We start from the raw sequence: 16,639 nt of genomic DNA, 5'->3' as shown, positions 1-16,639 counted from the left end.
TACATTGATCAGGATCACATTCTCTGTTGGCCCCACCAATTTAACGACCCCCGAATTCCAGGGGATTCCACAACACGAGAGATTCTGCAAGTGCCCATCATTCTCCCCGTCTAGCACAGCCTGAGTCCTTGTCATGCTCTACCATATAGTGCTTTGCTGTAAGTCAGCGCAATAAGCACCCTGGATGGCCGCTCGCTTTGCAGGGATCTGGGCTCAATCGTCCAGAGGCCTCACTGACAATGTAGCCTGTGCATCACCCAGGGTTGCACAGCGGCTTACCAGGAGGACTGTACTGGCTTAGTAGGGGTTGAGGTCATCTATGTTTCCGCCAGGCACGTCCTAGCTGCTGCTCACCCTAATCCTCTGGGCTCTCGTCGGCGGTTTTTGGGGGACCCACACCACAGCAAGCAAAATGCTCAACTTCTCAGATGATTTCAAAGGAAGGGGATGGGCCAACCGGGCTTGGGGGGACAGAGAGGCCTCCTTCCAACTGCGTAGCTGGGACACCACAACCTGCACTATTCCCTTGCCGTCTCGTTGCACCGCCTCGAGGCTTGCAGCTGATGAATGGCTCATTTGACAGGTTCGGAAAGGGCCCTAAACTCCTGTCCGCACGTCTGGGGAACCGTGCTTTGCCCAATGGCCTAGGATGGCGATGAATAGAGTCACCAGATAACCAAACAGCTGAGGTGGGGACGGGAGCCCCCCCGAGTGAAGCACCCAGTGCCATCTTGGGCTTAGCCACGTCATCATGTCTAGTATTTTAACACTGATGTTTACTAAGGAGATCAGATGGTAAGGAGGGCATAATGTAGGGTCTTTACTCGATTTGGCTTTTACAGAGATATTTGCTTCAGCCACAGATACTGTGATTTTATTGTCTTCAACAATCTCAATAAAAAGTGTTGGCAATCAAGGGAGTAACTGGGTTGCAAATCTTTTATAAAAGGATGCCATGAAACTGTCCTAGCCTAGTTCCTTTGGTGTTTTATAACCCCTATTATCTTCTTCTCTGAAATGGGATCCGTCACGGACACAGCGAAGTGTTCAGGTAGTTTAGGTTCCACTACGTAGTCAAAGTATGCTGTGTGGGCTCGCATGGAGGTATGTTTTGAAGCATCAAAAATCTGCTAATAGATGTGAAAAGCTTTTTTTTTCCAGTTGTTAGTACCATCTTTAATCATGCTTATGCACCTATGTTTCTGGAGCACCCTCAATTTGTGGGCCAGCAGTCTACCTAGTTTTTTTGCCCCCTTCATGGAAGCATGTTTCTTTCCAAATTAATATGTAGTGGGTTAGTGTGAAAAGTAGTCCCTGAATTGTAGTTAGTTTCCTCCAATTCTTCTTGTAGGGAATTTGACATATAGTGTTGTTCTAACTCCTTTTTTCAGGATTAACTCAGGCATGCTCTTAAGGCAACATGCTCCTCGGATGACTGCTTTAATACATCTCACACTACTTTTTTCCCCATTTCACGTATCATTGATTATTAGGTACTCTTTATTTTCTTCGTATTTTCTTGTAGGACCAATAGATTTTCAACAGATTATCTTTATGTTGTTTCAAAGTTACTATGTCCCTTGAAATAGTTGTTCAGCCAATTTAGGGTAATTAGAACAAGGCCAGGGTCCTTAACCCCTTCGACGCTCATGACGAGCTGGGCTCGTCATGAGGTAGCCTCCTGCTACGCTCATGACGAGCCCAGCTCGTCATGAATAATGGGTTTTTGTAAAGAAGAGCACAGGAGGGGAATTTCGCTAGCGCTCATGTGGTTAAAGTGTTTCAGGTCCTATCAGGCCCTATCAAGAGGTAGTCTAGTATGGCTAATTTGCTGAGAAAGTAGTGGGAGTAATCAGTCATCAGAGCGTGTTGCCAAAGCCAATCATTATAAGACTCAAGGCTTTGAGCCATGTTTTCTCTTATTGTGACAGTTCTGAGGCTCTACCTGTCCTCTGTTATGACATACCTAAAGGGGCATTCACAACAATGTTGAAGTCACTCCCATTCAGCAATGAAGCAGTTACAAAAAAAGATACATTTTTCCTGCTCAAGTTTAGGCGCATACATAGTGTAATGGGGCTGCCCTCCCACATTCCATTGACTACCACCCATCTCTCAGCCTTGTCTGCTTTTGTGTGGTGTTTGATAAATGCTCTTCTGGAATTTAGGAATATAGTAATCATGTTTCTCTTGCTGTGGGCCAAGGCATGATATTGGAAATATTGTGACTTCAATCCACACAGGTCTAATTTGAGTAGGAGAATTCCTGCAAGAAACATACATTAGCGCCCGTATCTGGCAAACCTTTTAGTATGTTCACCCTTTTGGGCGCGGGGGGCTCTTAAGGCATCTTACATTATTACATTATTTCAGAGTGTGAGGCAACATTATTAAAAGCTTGGTGTGAAAGGGCACCACACAAAGTGCTATTTTTGCCTGTGGTGGTTGTTCCTTGAGGTTGGTTCTGTTGCACAGAGGTTGGCTTTCACGCCCCACCATTCTGCCCTTCAAACATCTCAAGTAGAAACAGTAACCAACAACGTTAAACATGAACCTATTAAATTCCATGGGAAAACCAATTATCTCTGTGTGCCCGAGGGTTCATTTCCAGGAAAGAGTACGATAAGCTCTACTGATATCCCAAATCTATAGATAGTAGCAGATATTGGTCTTGTTGACTTTACCAGACCACCAACCTCCTGCCCAGCACCTTCCCACCTAGTAAGTATATTGCTGTCAAGCCCCAAGCCCTCACTATTAGGAGGAGGATATATAAGAAGTGAGGTGTCTCTTATCTGGTCAGCTCTGCTTTATCAACTTCATCTGCAGAGATGCTGCAATACCATGCAACACTTTTTCTTAGCTTGCTTTGATTTCGCTTGGTCTGAGCAATGGGTTCTGTGTTGGCTTGTTCCCGGCCTCGATTGACCGCTGACTGATTGCATCTCTTTCTGATTTGGCAGTGGGTGGTCATCTTTTTCACCTTCATTCAGGCCAGAGATAGTCTCAACTTCCTTGACAGATTCTGTGGTTCATGTTTTGCCTTGCAGGTGAAGATGCCCTATGTTTATTTAACAACTCTGGCTTTTAGAAAGTCTGCACTTCGTTTGAAGGATTACCTTTTTTGGAAGAGGTTTTGGAAGTTGTACATCATTGAAAGAGTTTGAACTCGAGTAGAATGAAAGAATGAGTGAATGACAAGATTTGTTAAGTGCACAGCTACTCAAAAAGGGTGTCTCTGCGCTAAACCGGAGAGTAGGAAAACAAAGGGAGGAAAAAAGGAAGATAGAATGTAAAGAGCCACATCTTGAGTTTCCTTCTGAAAAGAACCTCTTCTTCCATTTGTTGCAATTCTACTGGGAGCCTATTCCAGACCTGAGGTCCCAGGTATGAGAAAGATCTGCCCCCTGATCTGGTAAGGCGGATCCTAGGAATTGGGCCTACTTTGGACATACTTGATACTTTGATTGCGCAGTGGTAGATGTGACCCTGTACAAAAGGCATGAAAGAGTCAGCTCTCATCAGAAGGTGGAGCCCGGTGCCTGTCCATTTTGAACCACAACACCTCACATATTTTTAGAATGGCAATGAAGATGCCCCTGAGGTAAACCAGCAAATCAGCATTGGCAATGTCTCGAGGTATAAAAGGGTCAGAATCTGTTTTCTAGATCTTCTCATTTTTCTAGAAGGAAAATGTATTGTTCCTCATATTGAGTGTGCGGTACAATCCTCAAATTGTTCATTAAGGTTAGTATCCAACTCGCTGACAACAGTTCCCATATCACGGATATCTCTTTTTATGTTACACAGATCTTACTATTATTTGAACTGACCTCCTCAATTTCATCTTGAAATGCCTGTAGCAGGAAGTCCTTAATATGGTTGAATAAATTGGGATCCACTAGGATCCTGGTTTGTGCCTCTTTTCTGTTCCTAGATCCACAGCATCACTGTTCATCTTGTGGGCCGACCGTTGTCGTAGGAGGTCTTTAAGTTTGGTCTTTGATATTGGAGTCCTTTCTATGCACTTCTCCAGTCATGATGTCTGCCTTGCAAAGGAGGGATCTGCTTAAGCGGAACTCTGCTTGGGATGTTTTGGAGAGTTCCACAAAAGGTATGCTTCTGTTGACAGCTGTATTTTTACACTGCTTAGAAGGAACGTTGAAAGGGTCCTCAAAAGACCCACTCCCTGCATTACCAAAGAGCCTGCCTCACGAGCGTTGCGCTTTGAGTTTCAACAAGCAGACAGTGAATGTGTCGATCTTCTTGTCCACTGGGGGTTGGGGTGCAGAGTTTGTGTTGCAAGATAATCCACGGCCGCCTGAGTGTCAATTGGATGTTTCCCTCACTGCCAGGGCCTTTGGATGATACTTCAGGGTGTTGAGTGTTACTTGTCCATCCTGGAGGGCGGGGATTGGCCCTGCCTATGGCAAAGTGGGGTGGAGGGTTGTACATCCCTGTGCCGCTTACCATAATGTGTCTCACCGTCTGACACATATTGAAGGCCCTGCCTATGTTTCAGATTCCCAGTCTAACTAGAAGACTGTCTGGTGTCCTTCTGAGGATCTTTCTTGCTGTGCGAGTGATCCCAGTCTGATGGCCTAGGCAGAGCACCAGCAGCAACCCTTCTCAGATGCTCCCAGAGGCTGCAGGTGAATATATTGAATATTGTGGGCTCAAGTGGTGCCCTCTTGGGAGTCTGCTCTGCTATGCGCGTGTTTGCAGCCCAATGCTCTTGGTGGTGCCGCTGCCTCCACAACAGGCTGTGGCGAGGCATAACCTGCACTCTGGGTGAGTATATTTATTAATTGAAGGGCTCAGTTAAAAATGGTTGTCTAAATAGACTGGGGCAGCCCATTGCTGCCCTCCCAGTACGCCTTACTCAGCAGTCACTTGAGCTATACGTTTCAGAGTGAGCAGTCACCACCGCCCCCACCTTTGGTAGCTGCGTGATTATCCTCCAGATTTAGGCATTTCTAGGTCGAGCTGTGGGGAGGTCCCCTCCCACTAAGGAGTATTTTATGGAGCACAGGCTTTGGGTCTGGGCTTATGTCTTTCTCTGCTGGCAGGTCCCTCACCAGCCATGCAAGGTGGGCTCCAGTTGAAGGGCAGGCCTAACATGTTCCAGACCACCCTGCCTATCAGGCAGGTCTCCTCAGTCTGGCAGAACGTGGACCTGGCTCCCCTCCACCACTGTGGTCTTCTGCTACTGACAGATCGCCTCGGGTGCAACGCTAGGCCTGCTGTGAGTGCCATCTTGGCACTCCTCAGAGTGAATGTCATGGGCTGTCTCAGTGCACTTCTTTCTTTAGCAATTTCTGCAGGATTGGGATCTGCCCATCCCTGTATGAGCCTCAAGGTGGTCAGTGATAAATGCAGGGCCAATGAAGGCTTGCTGTAGATAAATAATAAGAGACTGAGTGTCAGATACGGCAGCTCTGGATCAGGTGCCCTCCATCTTGTGTGCTTGGCCACACGAACCTACAAATGAAAATGACACTCCTGATTCTCAATTTAGACTTTAGACTATTGAGGCAGCTTGTAACTCTGGCCCACAGGGACACTGGAAACACCCTTCTAAACAGACTTCCTATGGTGGCCCGTGCCTCCTTAGTGCTGTGCATCAATCTGCTCCCTTCTTTGTTATGGGAAGCAGAACAATAACTAAATAACTTTGTGTGTGAATCCTTTGCCCTGGCTAACTACAACATCTTGTACTGCTATCAAGGTCGACTGCATCACATTCACATACTTCTCCAGCCCTCGTACTCCAAGACAAAGTTCCTATCTTCTTATAATCACGTACCATCAGAAGAAAAGGTCATCTTTCACAGGTAACGCCTTGGATTAAGAGGAAAATATTCTTAAGCACACTTTAGCTTTGCTTTGAAAATTAGAAAAGCTTTAGCAGAGGATTTTTCTGCTCTGCACCGTTTACTCTTTCCTTCCTCAGGGTGCTGAAAACACTCTTTTCCAGTTAAGACTAACACAGACTGACCAAATTATACTAACCTAACCTCCCAAATGATGTCTGCATTCCAACTACACCCGAATTATTTTGTATTTCTCTGCATTTCTTTTTTTGTTTGTAGGAAAGTAGAATCTGCTTGAATGGTTACTCCCACTTTTTGCCTGGTGCTAAGCTGTTACTGACTAGTCTAACTGGGATCCTGCTTATCAGGACCCCAGCCTATCTGCTTTCTCCCTTAAATTGGTATGTTCATTACTTGGGTACGTCCCAGATTGGATACTGGGGAACCCTTATCAGTCCCTAGTATATGGTACTACGGTACCCAGGGCATAGGTACCCCAGAGGTCCCCCATGGGCTGAAGCATGCATTATGCCACCCAAGGGATACAATTCAAAATGGAACTACAGGCCTGCCATGTCAGCCTGTGTAAGCTGGTGCTAGCACCATTTACTAAAGATATAGATTTCCTATATCTGGGATCAATGCACTTAAAACATATAAGTCACCCCTATAGCAGGCCTTATCAATCCTAAAGGCAGAGTGCTTGGTTCTAAGTGTGTGCATGAGCAGGACACCCCTACAGCCTACAAAGTCCATTCTCCCAGGTAGTAAGTGAAGCAGCCATATACTATATAGAGGGGCACTGCATAATTACATAATGTCCATCTCAAAACTGGCTGCTACGAATCCTATCACGTTTGGTATCAAACATGTTGGAATCATACCCCCCACACCGTAAACAGTGTGGCAGGTATGATTACAAGCACTGGAAGAGCCCTCCGTTAGGCTCTCAGTGCTCCTGGTACCAGCCTTCCTGACCTGGACAGCACAAAATGGTTGCTGCCCACCAGAGACACGATTCTGCCCTCCTGCTGCTAAGCCAAGCTCGAGCAGGGGGAAGGCAGAACAATAGGCATCCTGTCACAGGGAGGTGTGACTACCTCCTAGACAAGATTTAGTGTATTGGGGCAGGGTGGGTGCGCTTGCCAGCGCCACTCTGTCTGCATGAGGGGCACATTTGGTGTCCCTATGCATAGTCCAGTTCAAACCAGCTCTGGGAGCCGCTGGTTCCCGTTCTGGTGTGAAACTGGACAAAGGACATGGGAGTAACCTCCCCTCTGTCCAGATTCTCTCCTCAGAGGGTCCCTAGCATTGTCACAACCATTTCCTTAGGGTACTTAAGGGCTTACCTGTGGGTCCCTAGATCCGTCGTGGGACAAGATTCAGATCAAAGCAAACACAAGGAGAGGATGGACGGAGTGCTGAAACTTTGCAGACACTCACCCCCGTCACAGATCTGGGTTGAATCCATCATCGTTCTTTAACTCACTTTGCCACCTCAGTTCAGACCCAGCCATAAGCAAATGATTCTTGACCCTGTGCCTCATGGGAACATTCCAGCCTGAACTGCCAAGCCAGGTCTTCCCTGACCCGGAAACAAGCATCCTAGGACCAGTTTCGGAGTAACAGAACCTCATCAACCAGGCAAGCTTGAATCCAGTAGAAAAATGAGTAAGGGACCCATGTATGGCAACCCTGCCAACTTAGGGCAAACAAAGCAAACACAAGGAGATGATGGACAGAGTTTTGAAACTCTGCAGATTCAGATCAGACACCACTTCTTTTTCTACCGTCTCGGCTCTCTGGACTTCACTGGACTTTGTTTGGGCTTGACTCCGTCTCCATTCCAGTCTTCTGCATTGTCTGTGCACCATATGAAAACAAGTTACTTACCTGTAACTTTGGTTCCCCAGTATTGGTAACTTTCATAGATTCCCATGCTTTGTATCATTCCCCCGTCGTCGGAATGGGAGCCTCGGTAAATAAAAAATACCATAGCAGTAGGTACAAAAGAGAAAGAAAGGCCTAGGCCTCGTCTCATTTTGTAGCATATCCACCTCTTTTTGTAAAAGAAACCAAAAAAGTTGCAACAACCAATCAGAAAAGCCTCACCCCATAGATCCCTCCTGAGAGAGCCTCAGATTTTCGTAGCCGTTGTGTAACCGAACTACATCTGCGAGAGGCTGAGCTTTCCCAGGGGAGGAGGGTGGCGCATGGGAATCTATGAAAGTTACCAATACTGGGGAACCAAAGTTACAGGTAAGTAACTTATTTTCTTGCCCCACTATTGGAACTTTCATAGATTCCCATGCTTTGTATCAGAGTAGCTAGCAGTAAGCAATAAGAGCACATTTTGTTACAAGAGTATCAACAAATCTTAGTATAGTTCTTTTCATAGGAAGCAAATATATCTTGCTACAATAGATAGGAAAACATTATCTGATACAAAATGTGCAATCACAAGAAGGAGGAATAGTAGGGAAAGCTCACCTCTCATTCGAAAAAATTTCTCAGGACTGCTTGTCCGACTGCAGCTTCGCTTCTCATGGAAGAGTCCAAGCCGTAATGCTTTGTGAACGTGTGGGTACTGCTCCACGTAGCCGCTCTACAAATGTATTTGATAGGGACTCCAGCAAAGAGAGGATGAGACTGATCTCGTAGAATGAGCTCAAACATGTCTTTCTAGCGGCTTGCCCGCTTCCTGGTGACAAATGTGAATTGCACTGGAAATCCACCGTGAAATGCTTTGTTTTGAAAGCGGAAAACCCTTCCGCGGAGCACTGTAAGCAACGAAGAGCTGCGAAGATTTCCTGAAAATTCTTGTCCATTCTAGATAAAATTTTAAACATCTTTGGACGTCTAAGGAATGTAGCGACCTTTCTGCTGGAGACGATGGTCGAGGGAAAAAAGATTTCAGAACCACCGGTTCGTTCAAATGGAATTCCGAAGTGACCTTCGGAATGAATTTTGGATTTGTTCTCAGGATTAGAATGTCTTTCTTGAACTGTAAAAAGGGTTCCATAATAGTAAGCACTGGGATCTCACCTATCCTTCTAGCCGACGTTAAGGCTAAAAGAAGAGCTACTTTCCATGAAAAGAACTTAAGATCCGCTCTGTGAATAGGTTCAAATGGTGTTCTCATGAGATGAGCCAGAACCAAATTGAGTTGCCAGACTGAAGGTGGAGGCCGGACTGGAGGAAAAACCCTGAAAAGACCCTTTAGGAATTGCTTGATAATCCTTGCGGACCAAAGAGAAAGACCTGAGGCTGTCCGTCTGAATCTAGAGATAGCCGCCAGGTGTACTTTGATGGAGGAATGCGCCAGACCTGACTTAGCCAGAGAAAGAATGTAAGGTAAAATCTGGTAAGGAGCAGAAGTGTACGGATGGAGATTCTCTTGATGGCACCATAAGCAGAAACGTTTCCATTTCGCGCGATAAGTCTTATTTGTACTTGGTGCACAGGCTCGAGATAGTATTTCCTTACACTCCCTAATTGATATTCAAATCCTGGAATTCTCGGTGCTCAGGAGCCACGCCGTCAATTGGAGTGAGCTCGGGTCTGGATGCAGCACTTGGCCCGGAGACATTGTCAATGGAGATGGGATGGGCTGTAGGTGAATTGGCTGATCTTGAGAGAGTAGGAGAAGCTCTGTGAACCAGAACTGGTGGGGTCACGCTGGTGCGATCAAAATCATTCTGCAAGGCTCTGCCTTGAGTTTCCTTATCAGCCTCGGAATCAGGAGTATTGGAGGATAGGCATAAACAAATGCGCCTGACCAGGCTATCGAAAGAGCATTCCCCAGTGAACTGCGATGGTGATCCCTGCTTGCATAGAATTGCCATTTTCTGGACTCGGAAACATGTCTATGGTCGGAGTGCCCCAACAGGCGAAGACCTCGTCGAGAGTGCTTTCATCCAACTCCCACTCCTGACAGATTGATTTTAGACGACTCAATGCGTCCACTGTCGTGTTGAGCGTACCTGGGAGTTGTTCTGCTGAGAGAGAAACACGGTGGAGAATTGCCCAATTCCATATTTCTTGGGCTTCCCCTGAAAGAGCTTGAGATCTTGCCCCGCCTTGTTTGTTTATATAATGCATGGCCGTCGCGTTGTCTGTACGGATCAGTACCGTGGAATTCCTTATTTTTGGAAGGAAAGCTTGCAAAGCTAATTGAATGGCCTTGAGTTCCAGAAGATTGATGTGGGAAATGCGCTGCTCGGGTGTCCAATGACCGCTCACGTGTAGATCCTGCAATACTGCTCCCCAGCCTTCCAGTGAGGCGTCCGTGGTTAGAACCAAGGGAGATGGAGCAATCTTGAAAGTGAGACCCTTTGAGATATTGTCTTTCACCGTCCACCAGTTGGCCGCTTTCCTAATTAATGGTGTTACTGTTGTTTTGTCGTCGAATGTGCCTCCTGCTTGGCACCATTGTTTGTCTAGCTGCTCCTGTAGCGGACGCATCCGAAGTCTGCAGTGCGGAATTAAGGGTATGCAAGATGAAATCGATCCTAGGAGTGACTTGTACAGACGGACTGATCAAGACCGTTTCTTTTGTAAGAGACGAGCCGAAAGAATGAGTTTTTTCTGTCTTTCTTCCGAAGGGAAAGCCTTGCAGCAACTTGTATCGAGAATGGAACCTAGGAACCTGGCCGACCTGGATGGGTGAAGAACAGATTTGTTCCTGTTGAGTTGTAGACCTAATTGATTGAAAAGTCGAATGCAGCTGGCGACTGCTGTGGAAGCTACTTGAAAGGATGGAGCCTTTACTAACAAATCGTCTAGGTAGGGAAAAACCTCTAGAGATTGCCTCCTGAGAAACGCCGCAACGGGGGCTAAAACCTTTGTGAATATCAGTGGGGCGGATCTGAGCCCGAAAGGAAGGACTTTGAATTGATAGTGGCTCTTGGCTACTGTGAAGCGTAAGAATAGTCTGCGAGCTGGATGGGTCAGTACATGGAAATATGCATCCTCTAGATCCAGAGTTGCCATGTAATCTCCTGGATTGAGAAGCCGTAAAACATCCTGAAGAGATACCATTCTGAATGACAGCTTTATGAGATAGGTGTTGAGCTCCCTCAGGTCTAAAATTGGGCGCCACTTCTTTTCAGTCTTGCGAATTAGTTAAAACCTGAAATAGAATACTTCTCCTCTTTGAGACTGAGGTACAGGGTCTATCGCCCCCTTGATGAACAGTTGATGGGCTTCGAGACGTAGAAGTCGTAGATGTTTTGATTCAGTGGCGCGAGGGGCTCTGGAAGGTGGGAGGTGCCGAAATTCCAATGTGTGGCCAAACCGAATGATATTTAGAACCCAACGATCTGATCTTATGATCATCCAGCTGCGTATACAATGAGAAATCCTGCCGCCCACTGATGTTACCGGAGGAGGAGGAACAGTAGACTGAGCCAAGAGGCCGCTATTGCCGTTTAGAAGAATCTCTCCCCTGGCGACTCTGTCGACCTCTTGCTGGCTGGCGAGAGAAAGATGCTGATTGACTCTGTCTCTGAGAGTATTGTGGTTTGAGAAGATTGGGAATAGGAAGAGTAGAGCTGTTGGTATCCTCCTCTGTAGTTGGAAAAACTCTTGCCTTTTGCCTCTCGGAAAGGTACCTTACGATATTGCAGCATGCCTAAGGACTTGGCTGTCTCCGTGTCCTTTTTAATATCCTGTAAGGAGTCATCTATATGCTTGCCAAAAAGCATATCACCATTGAAGGGCAAATCTAAAATCTTATTTTGCACCTCAGGGCGAAACCAGGTAGCCCGAAGCCAACATTGTCTTGTCAGGACAGCCGAACCTGCCAAGGCACGAAAAGCAGTTGTGGCGATGTCCATGGCGCAGTCAATTATCTCTGACGATGATCGCTCCCCTTCCTCCAAAATCTTCCTTGCATCTGCTTTAGCACTATCAGGTAGCTGATCCACAAACGGAGAGAAATCGCACCACATTTGGCGATCATATCTTCCCACAATTGCAAGTGCATTGGAGGCACGAACCAAGAGGCTGGACATTGAAGAGAATCTTTTACCCACATTGTCCAGGCGTCTACCTTGCCTATCAGGTGGTGAAGCCAGAGGGGCCGATGGATTCTTTGATTTTCTCTGTGCTGCCTGGGAGATCACCGAGTCTGGCTTCGGTTGGACAACCAGGCAAGCAGGACTACCGTCAGGGGCCTTGTACTTTTTCTCCAGCCGCGGTCGTACCGGAATAACGGTAGCTGGAGACTGCATGACCTTCAGACCAAACATGCTCTATGATGGGAATAGAGCGGATGGATTTCCTGTATGGCTCTTTGAAATCATAGAGGAATTAGTCAGATTGAACCACTGGAACCGGAAGGCCAAACCTTTTTGAAGCTCTTTCCATGAGGTTATGGAAACCTCCGATGTCTGCTGAAGGGTAATCTATCGGATCCGGTGAGGGAGAAGGCGGGTCTGGAATAACATAATCGTCCCACTCTCTATCCGGGTTTGGGACCTCTGACACCTCCCGTCCATCATCAGAAGAATCATCGTCATTATCACCATACGCTTGACCTGTGGTAATAGCCTGTCTCTCTTCCAAGGGTTGTTGTTCTGGTGGCTGAACCGCAGAAGCTGATGGGGGAGGTGGTGGTGGTGGTGGAGGAGGCGGCTGTATGGACTCGGAGGATTGAGATGGAAATCTTCTCCTATAATCCATCAACATGATTTGTAAGTCATTTATCAAAGAGGAGGGCATAGAAACCATACCCTGCTGGGATTGCTCCTGCGTTCTCTCCCTGGGAGGAGGTTGTCGCTGTTCTTCGTAATAGTCATCAGAGTCTGAGTCTTGGTATTTGACCTGGAGCCGAGATGGACTGTAGGCATCCCCATATGGACTATCATCCTCCTCTGAGTAGTCTTCCTCAAGAAGCAAGTCTGGAGGAAGGGGCGTCACCCTTCGCGGAGATCTCAGGTGTAGTCTGGTGTCTTCTAATTGAAATTGTAACTTTTTGCACCGTCAACGTCGTCGGTGATGGAATCGTCGTCGACGAGAGCATCGTCGTCGGATAAAGGACCATCGTCGACGGAGGAGAAATCGTCGACGGCATCGTCGACGAGCTAGTCGTCAATATCAAAGCAGCCATCACCATCGTCATCGTCGACACCACCGTCGGCATCATCATAGTTGACGTTTAGGATATTAATATTGATGACGACACAGGGAGAGTAACTTGAGCTGTCGACGAAGTCATCGTCGAAGCTGTCGTCGTCACTGTCGACGAAGCAGAAATGGACACCTGATGGATTCTAGTATTCGTCGTCGACGTACTTGAAGATGCCATCGTCGACGAGCGGGTCTTCTTCTCAAATTTCCCTTCTTGAGGTAGGGAAGCAGGTTTCTTAAATGTTTTTGCCTTCCCAGGTGGTGGAGAGAGAACAGAAGGCCCTTGAGACCCCTTCAGAGTAGAAACCACCTCAGACGCAAATCCCTCTTTCTCCTTTGCACCTCGGTGAGGAGATTTTCGGGGACTGGACCTACTAGACCTATCAGAGGTCTTTTGAGACTCCTTAGAAGGAGGCTCAGCTGATGTTGAAGGGGAAGACCTACCCCTCTTTTTAGACCTTATTGATGAAGAAGCCGAGGAGGAATCCTCGCTGTCACTGGAAACCACCTCCTTCCGAGACTTCATCTTTTGCAGCCAGGTCAAAAGTCTTCCTTCCCTGTCTCTCAATGTCTTAGTGGAGGAGGTTCTGCAGATCTTGTAATCAGTGGCTTTGTGGTCTGGGTACAAGCAGTAAATACAATCCTTATGCTTGTCCTCCACATATAGCCTTTTCCTTGAACAGGTAGCACAAGCCTTAAATATGGCCTTCTTCTCCTTATCTGACATCTTTGAAGAAAAAAATTGTTGAATCCCAAGTTGTAGAAAGAAAACTGAGTAGAGCTCAGAGGAGACTCCCTTAGCACAACGTGCGGTAAAAAATCTGAGGCTCTCTCAGGAGGGTTCTATGGGGTGAGGCTATTCTGATTGGTTGTTGCAACTTTTTTGGTCTCTTTTACAAAAAGAGGTGGATATGCTACAAAATTAGATGAGGCCTAGGCCTTTCTTTCTCTTTTGTACCTACTGCTATGGTATTTTTTATTTACCGAGGATCCCATTCCGACGACAGGGGAAATATACAAAGCATGGGAATCTATGAAAGTTCCAATACTGGGGCAAAGGAACCTTCCAAAGCCAGTGGGCATTCAAGACACCTGAAGGAATCTTCCTTAGAGTGAAGGAGTCACTCCCCTGCATTAGTAACAAGCACTGAAACATAGTCGACCGGTCTGCTGCACCTGAGCTCCTCCGGACACCGTAATGTTCTGCAACAGAGGTGGTGATTTTCCGCTGCTCCCGAGGCCTGGCCTGCCCTCTCACCAAGTTTGAGACCAGTATCCCTCGTGGGGGTTGCAATACCCGAACCACTGTACCCGCTTCCTTCCAAGAAGATCTTCGGGCTCCAAGTAGCCCCAACTTCGAGCACCCCCTGTGACCAGAATCTTCAGCCACACCACATCAAGTGCATTGTGGCCTGCATCTTTTGGGGAGCTGCTTGAGGTCCTTTCACAACTCCAGTGTCTCCAGCCTGTGGCTCCATTTGAGGGTCACCTTTGTTTCTTTTGGGCTCCCCTGATTGCCCAGGGCCTGTCCTGACTCCCCTGCTTGTGGTGAGTCCCCTGGACCTTGCTGGTTTCGACATTGCACCTTCTTCGACTTTTGTGTTGATTGCATTTGCCAAGGCTTGGTGGTGCTCCCGCCGGACATTGACCGCTCAGCACTCGACATCCGACGCAGGACAGCTCATGCATGGCTCCTGGTCTTCCTCAGCGTCGCCTGGTACTCACAGCTGCAGAGTCAAGGTCCCCCATCCTACAACACCCGACATTGGAGGACATTTGTCTTTCAAGTCTCCTGGTCATTCCTGAGTGGCATAGACTCTGTCCCCTCAATTTGCAGGTAACTTTCATCTCGAATCCACCTTTGTATTCCACCGGACACTTTCTCCTTCTTCAGCAGTAGCACTTTCCTGAAGTCCTACATTGGGTTCGACTGTGGTTCCTGACACCACTTCAAACCTATGCACCCGGCTTCCCTGTTGTAGGTACCCATGGATACCCAACTGGGTATCCATGGGTAGGGTGGCTCTCCAGCCTTCTGTCTTCCACGGGTTTCTTCAGGGTCCACTGGAAAGGGTCCTTAATCTTTAAAAATCAAACAGCGACTTTCCTGTAGAGTTGTACAGAGCACGCGGTCGTGTTCCCACACAGCACACGCTCTCTGTGGGGTCCCTATCGACTACCCTTGTGTGGTTCCTTGAGTCCCCAGCACTTCTACATCCTCTCGACACTGTCTTGACTGGAGTCGTGGTTCTTATAGCACTTTCTTAGTATATGGTTTGGTCCCCCCCTGGGGCCCACTGTGTATTCTGTGCTATGTACTGTGTTTCTTTGCAAAGTACTGTGTGCATTGTCATCCAGGTAGGAGATTTCTAAATGTGTTAGAGAGTGTATTATAATAAATACATATTTTTTATAAATATCTTGTGTGGTTCTTTTTCACTTAATCTATACTAGAAGATTGCATTCTGGTAAAACAAGCTGCTTTACACTCCTGGACTAAGCTTGAAGGCTGCTCTCCACAGCTACCACTTAGAGAGCTTTCTAAGGTTGTCTAAGAGCTCTTAAATCACCATAAGGGTTGTCTAGACTGGTGCAAGGTGCCCACTTACATTGGTGGACATCATATACCAGGACAGCTTCTCACAAGGTTAACCTTTGAACATAGCTATGCTGTCCATTTAGTTAAATAGGTGGTACAAATATCTCAGTAAAATAAATCAAATAGGAAAGAGACACTCACCTCCTGTTTTTTTCTCAGGCAACAAGATTTTTCCATCCGTTATAGAATCAACTAAATCCTGAAATTCTGCAGGGACATCAGCTTGTTTCCAACGCTCATTATCTAACAGCAGGCTTTTAGAGGAAAAATAAAAAAAATAAGTTTATTAAAATTGTACTCAGTTTTGGAAAACATTACAGATCTGGTCTGTATGAATACTCTTAACATCCGTGTTTTAGAAAACATTCAAACTTTCTCTTCATCTTCAAATCTGACACTTGAAAATAACATCTTAAACATTGTAACACATGGCCATTTACCAAGCTATAACGGTGCCTGTGTTGTGCTATGTTCACCTTTCAGTTACTATAAGGGGCAAGAAAACATTTAAGATGCATAAAAGTGAAATACCATAACACACCATAATGTTAATACACTGCTAGATAATATTCATAGCATGAGATGTAATAGGACAATCTCCCTCTTACCATATTGTGCCAGGTTTAATAAACCCTGTCCGCTTGCTCAAAAGTTTCCAATCCACCTATTTCTATGGGTGGCAACAGGGAGAAAGCAGGGAGTAGGGTGAAGAAAGTGAAACAAAATGGGTAGTCCAATTTCTTTATTTCCCAACTCCCCAACTGAGCGAAGCCTACCATGACAGTCCCAAACAGCACAACTTTATATCCACAAATCAAGAAACTTGAGGAAACCAATAGTGGTTTTTTATCATTTTCTTAAAAAGTCTCTTCTGAGGAATCTTCAAAATCTCCTCGTCCGCCATTAATCACCTTTGCATATGTACCATTTCCCCTGAGGTGATTATTCATTGGCCAGCCTCAAGTCTAGTCACCACATGTCATAATGAACCTTCCGGCATCATTCTAAAGTTAGATTCCTTAGATCTATCTGAGATTTGCTCAATCACCAGAGAGATTCAAAAAGAAGAACTGAAGGACGGAAGCTGAACAATGTC

At 46.4% G+C, this 16,639-nt stretch overlaps 1 protein-coding gene across 2 annotated transcripts in view; it reads right to left on the bottom strand.

The window, feature by feature from the left end:
- The window catches only part of VPS54 (VPS54 subunit of GARP complex), a 624,042-nt gene that overhangs the window by 283,049 nt on the left and 324,354 nt on the right, over window positions 1-16,639 (bottom strand). For both annotated transcript variants that reach the window (XM_078649430.1, XM_078649431.1), the window contains exon 16: window positions 15,685-15,797. In XM_078649430.1, the coding sequence (XP_078505556.1) occupies window positions 15,685-15,797 (113 nt within the window). The remainder of the gene's footprint in view (window positions 1-15,684; window positions 15,798-16,639) is intronic.

This window comes from Lissotriton helveticus, chromosome 6, assembly GCF_964261635.1.
Source record: "Lissotriton helveticus chromosome 6, aLisHel1.1, whole genome shotgun sequence".
NCBI classification, from domain to species: Eukaryota; Metazoa; Chordata; class Amphibia; order Caudata; family Salamandridae; genus Lissotriton; species Lissotriton helveticus.
The sequence above is the reverse complement of the archived record's forward strand: the minus strand, read 5'-3'. Positions and strand labels throughout refer to the sequence as shown.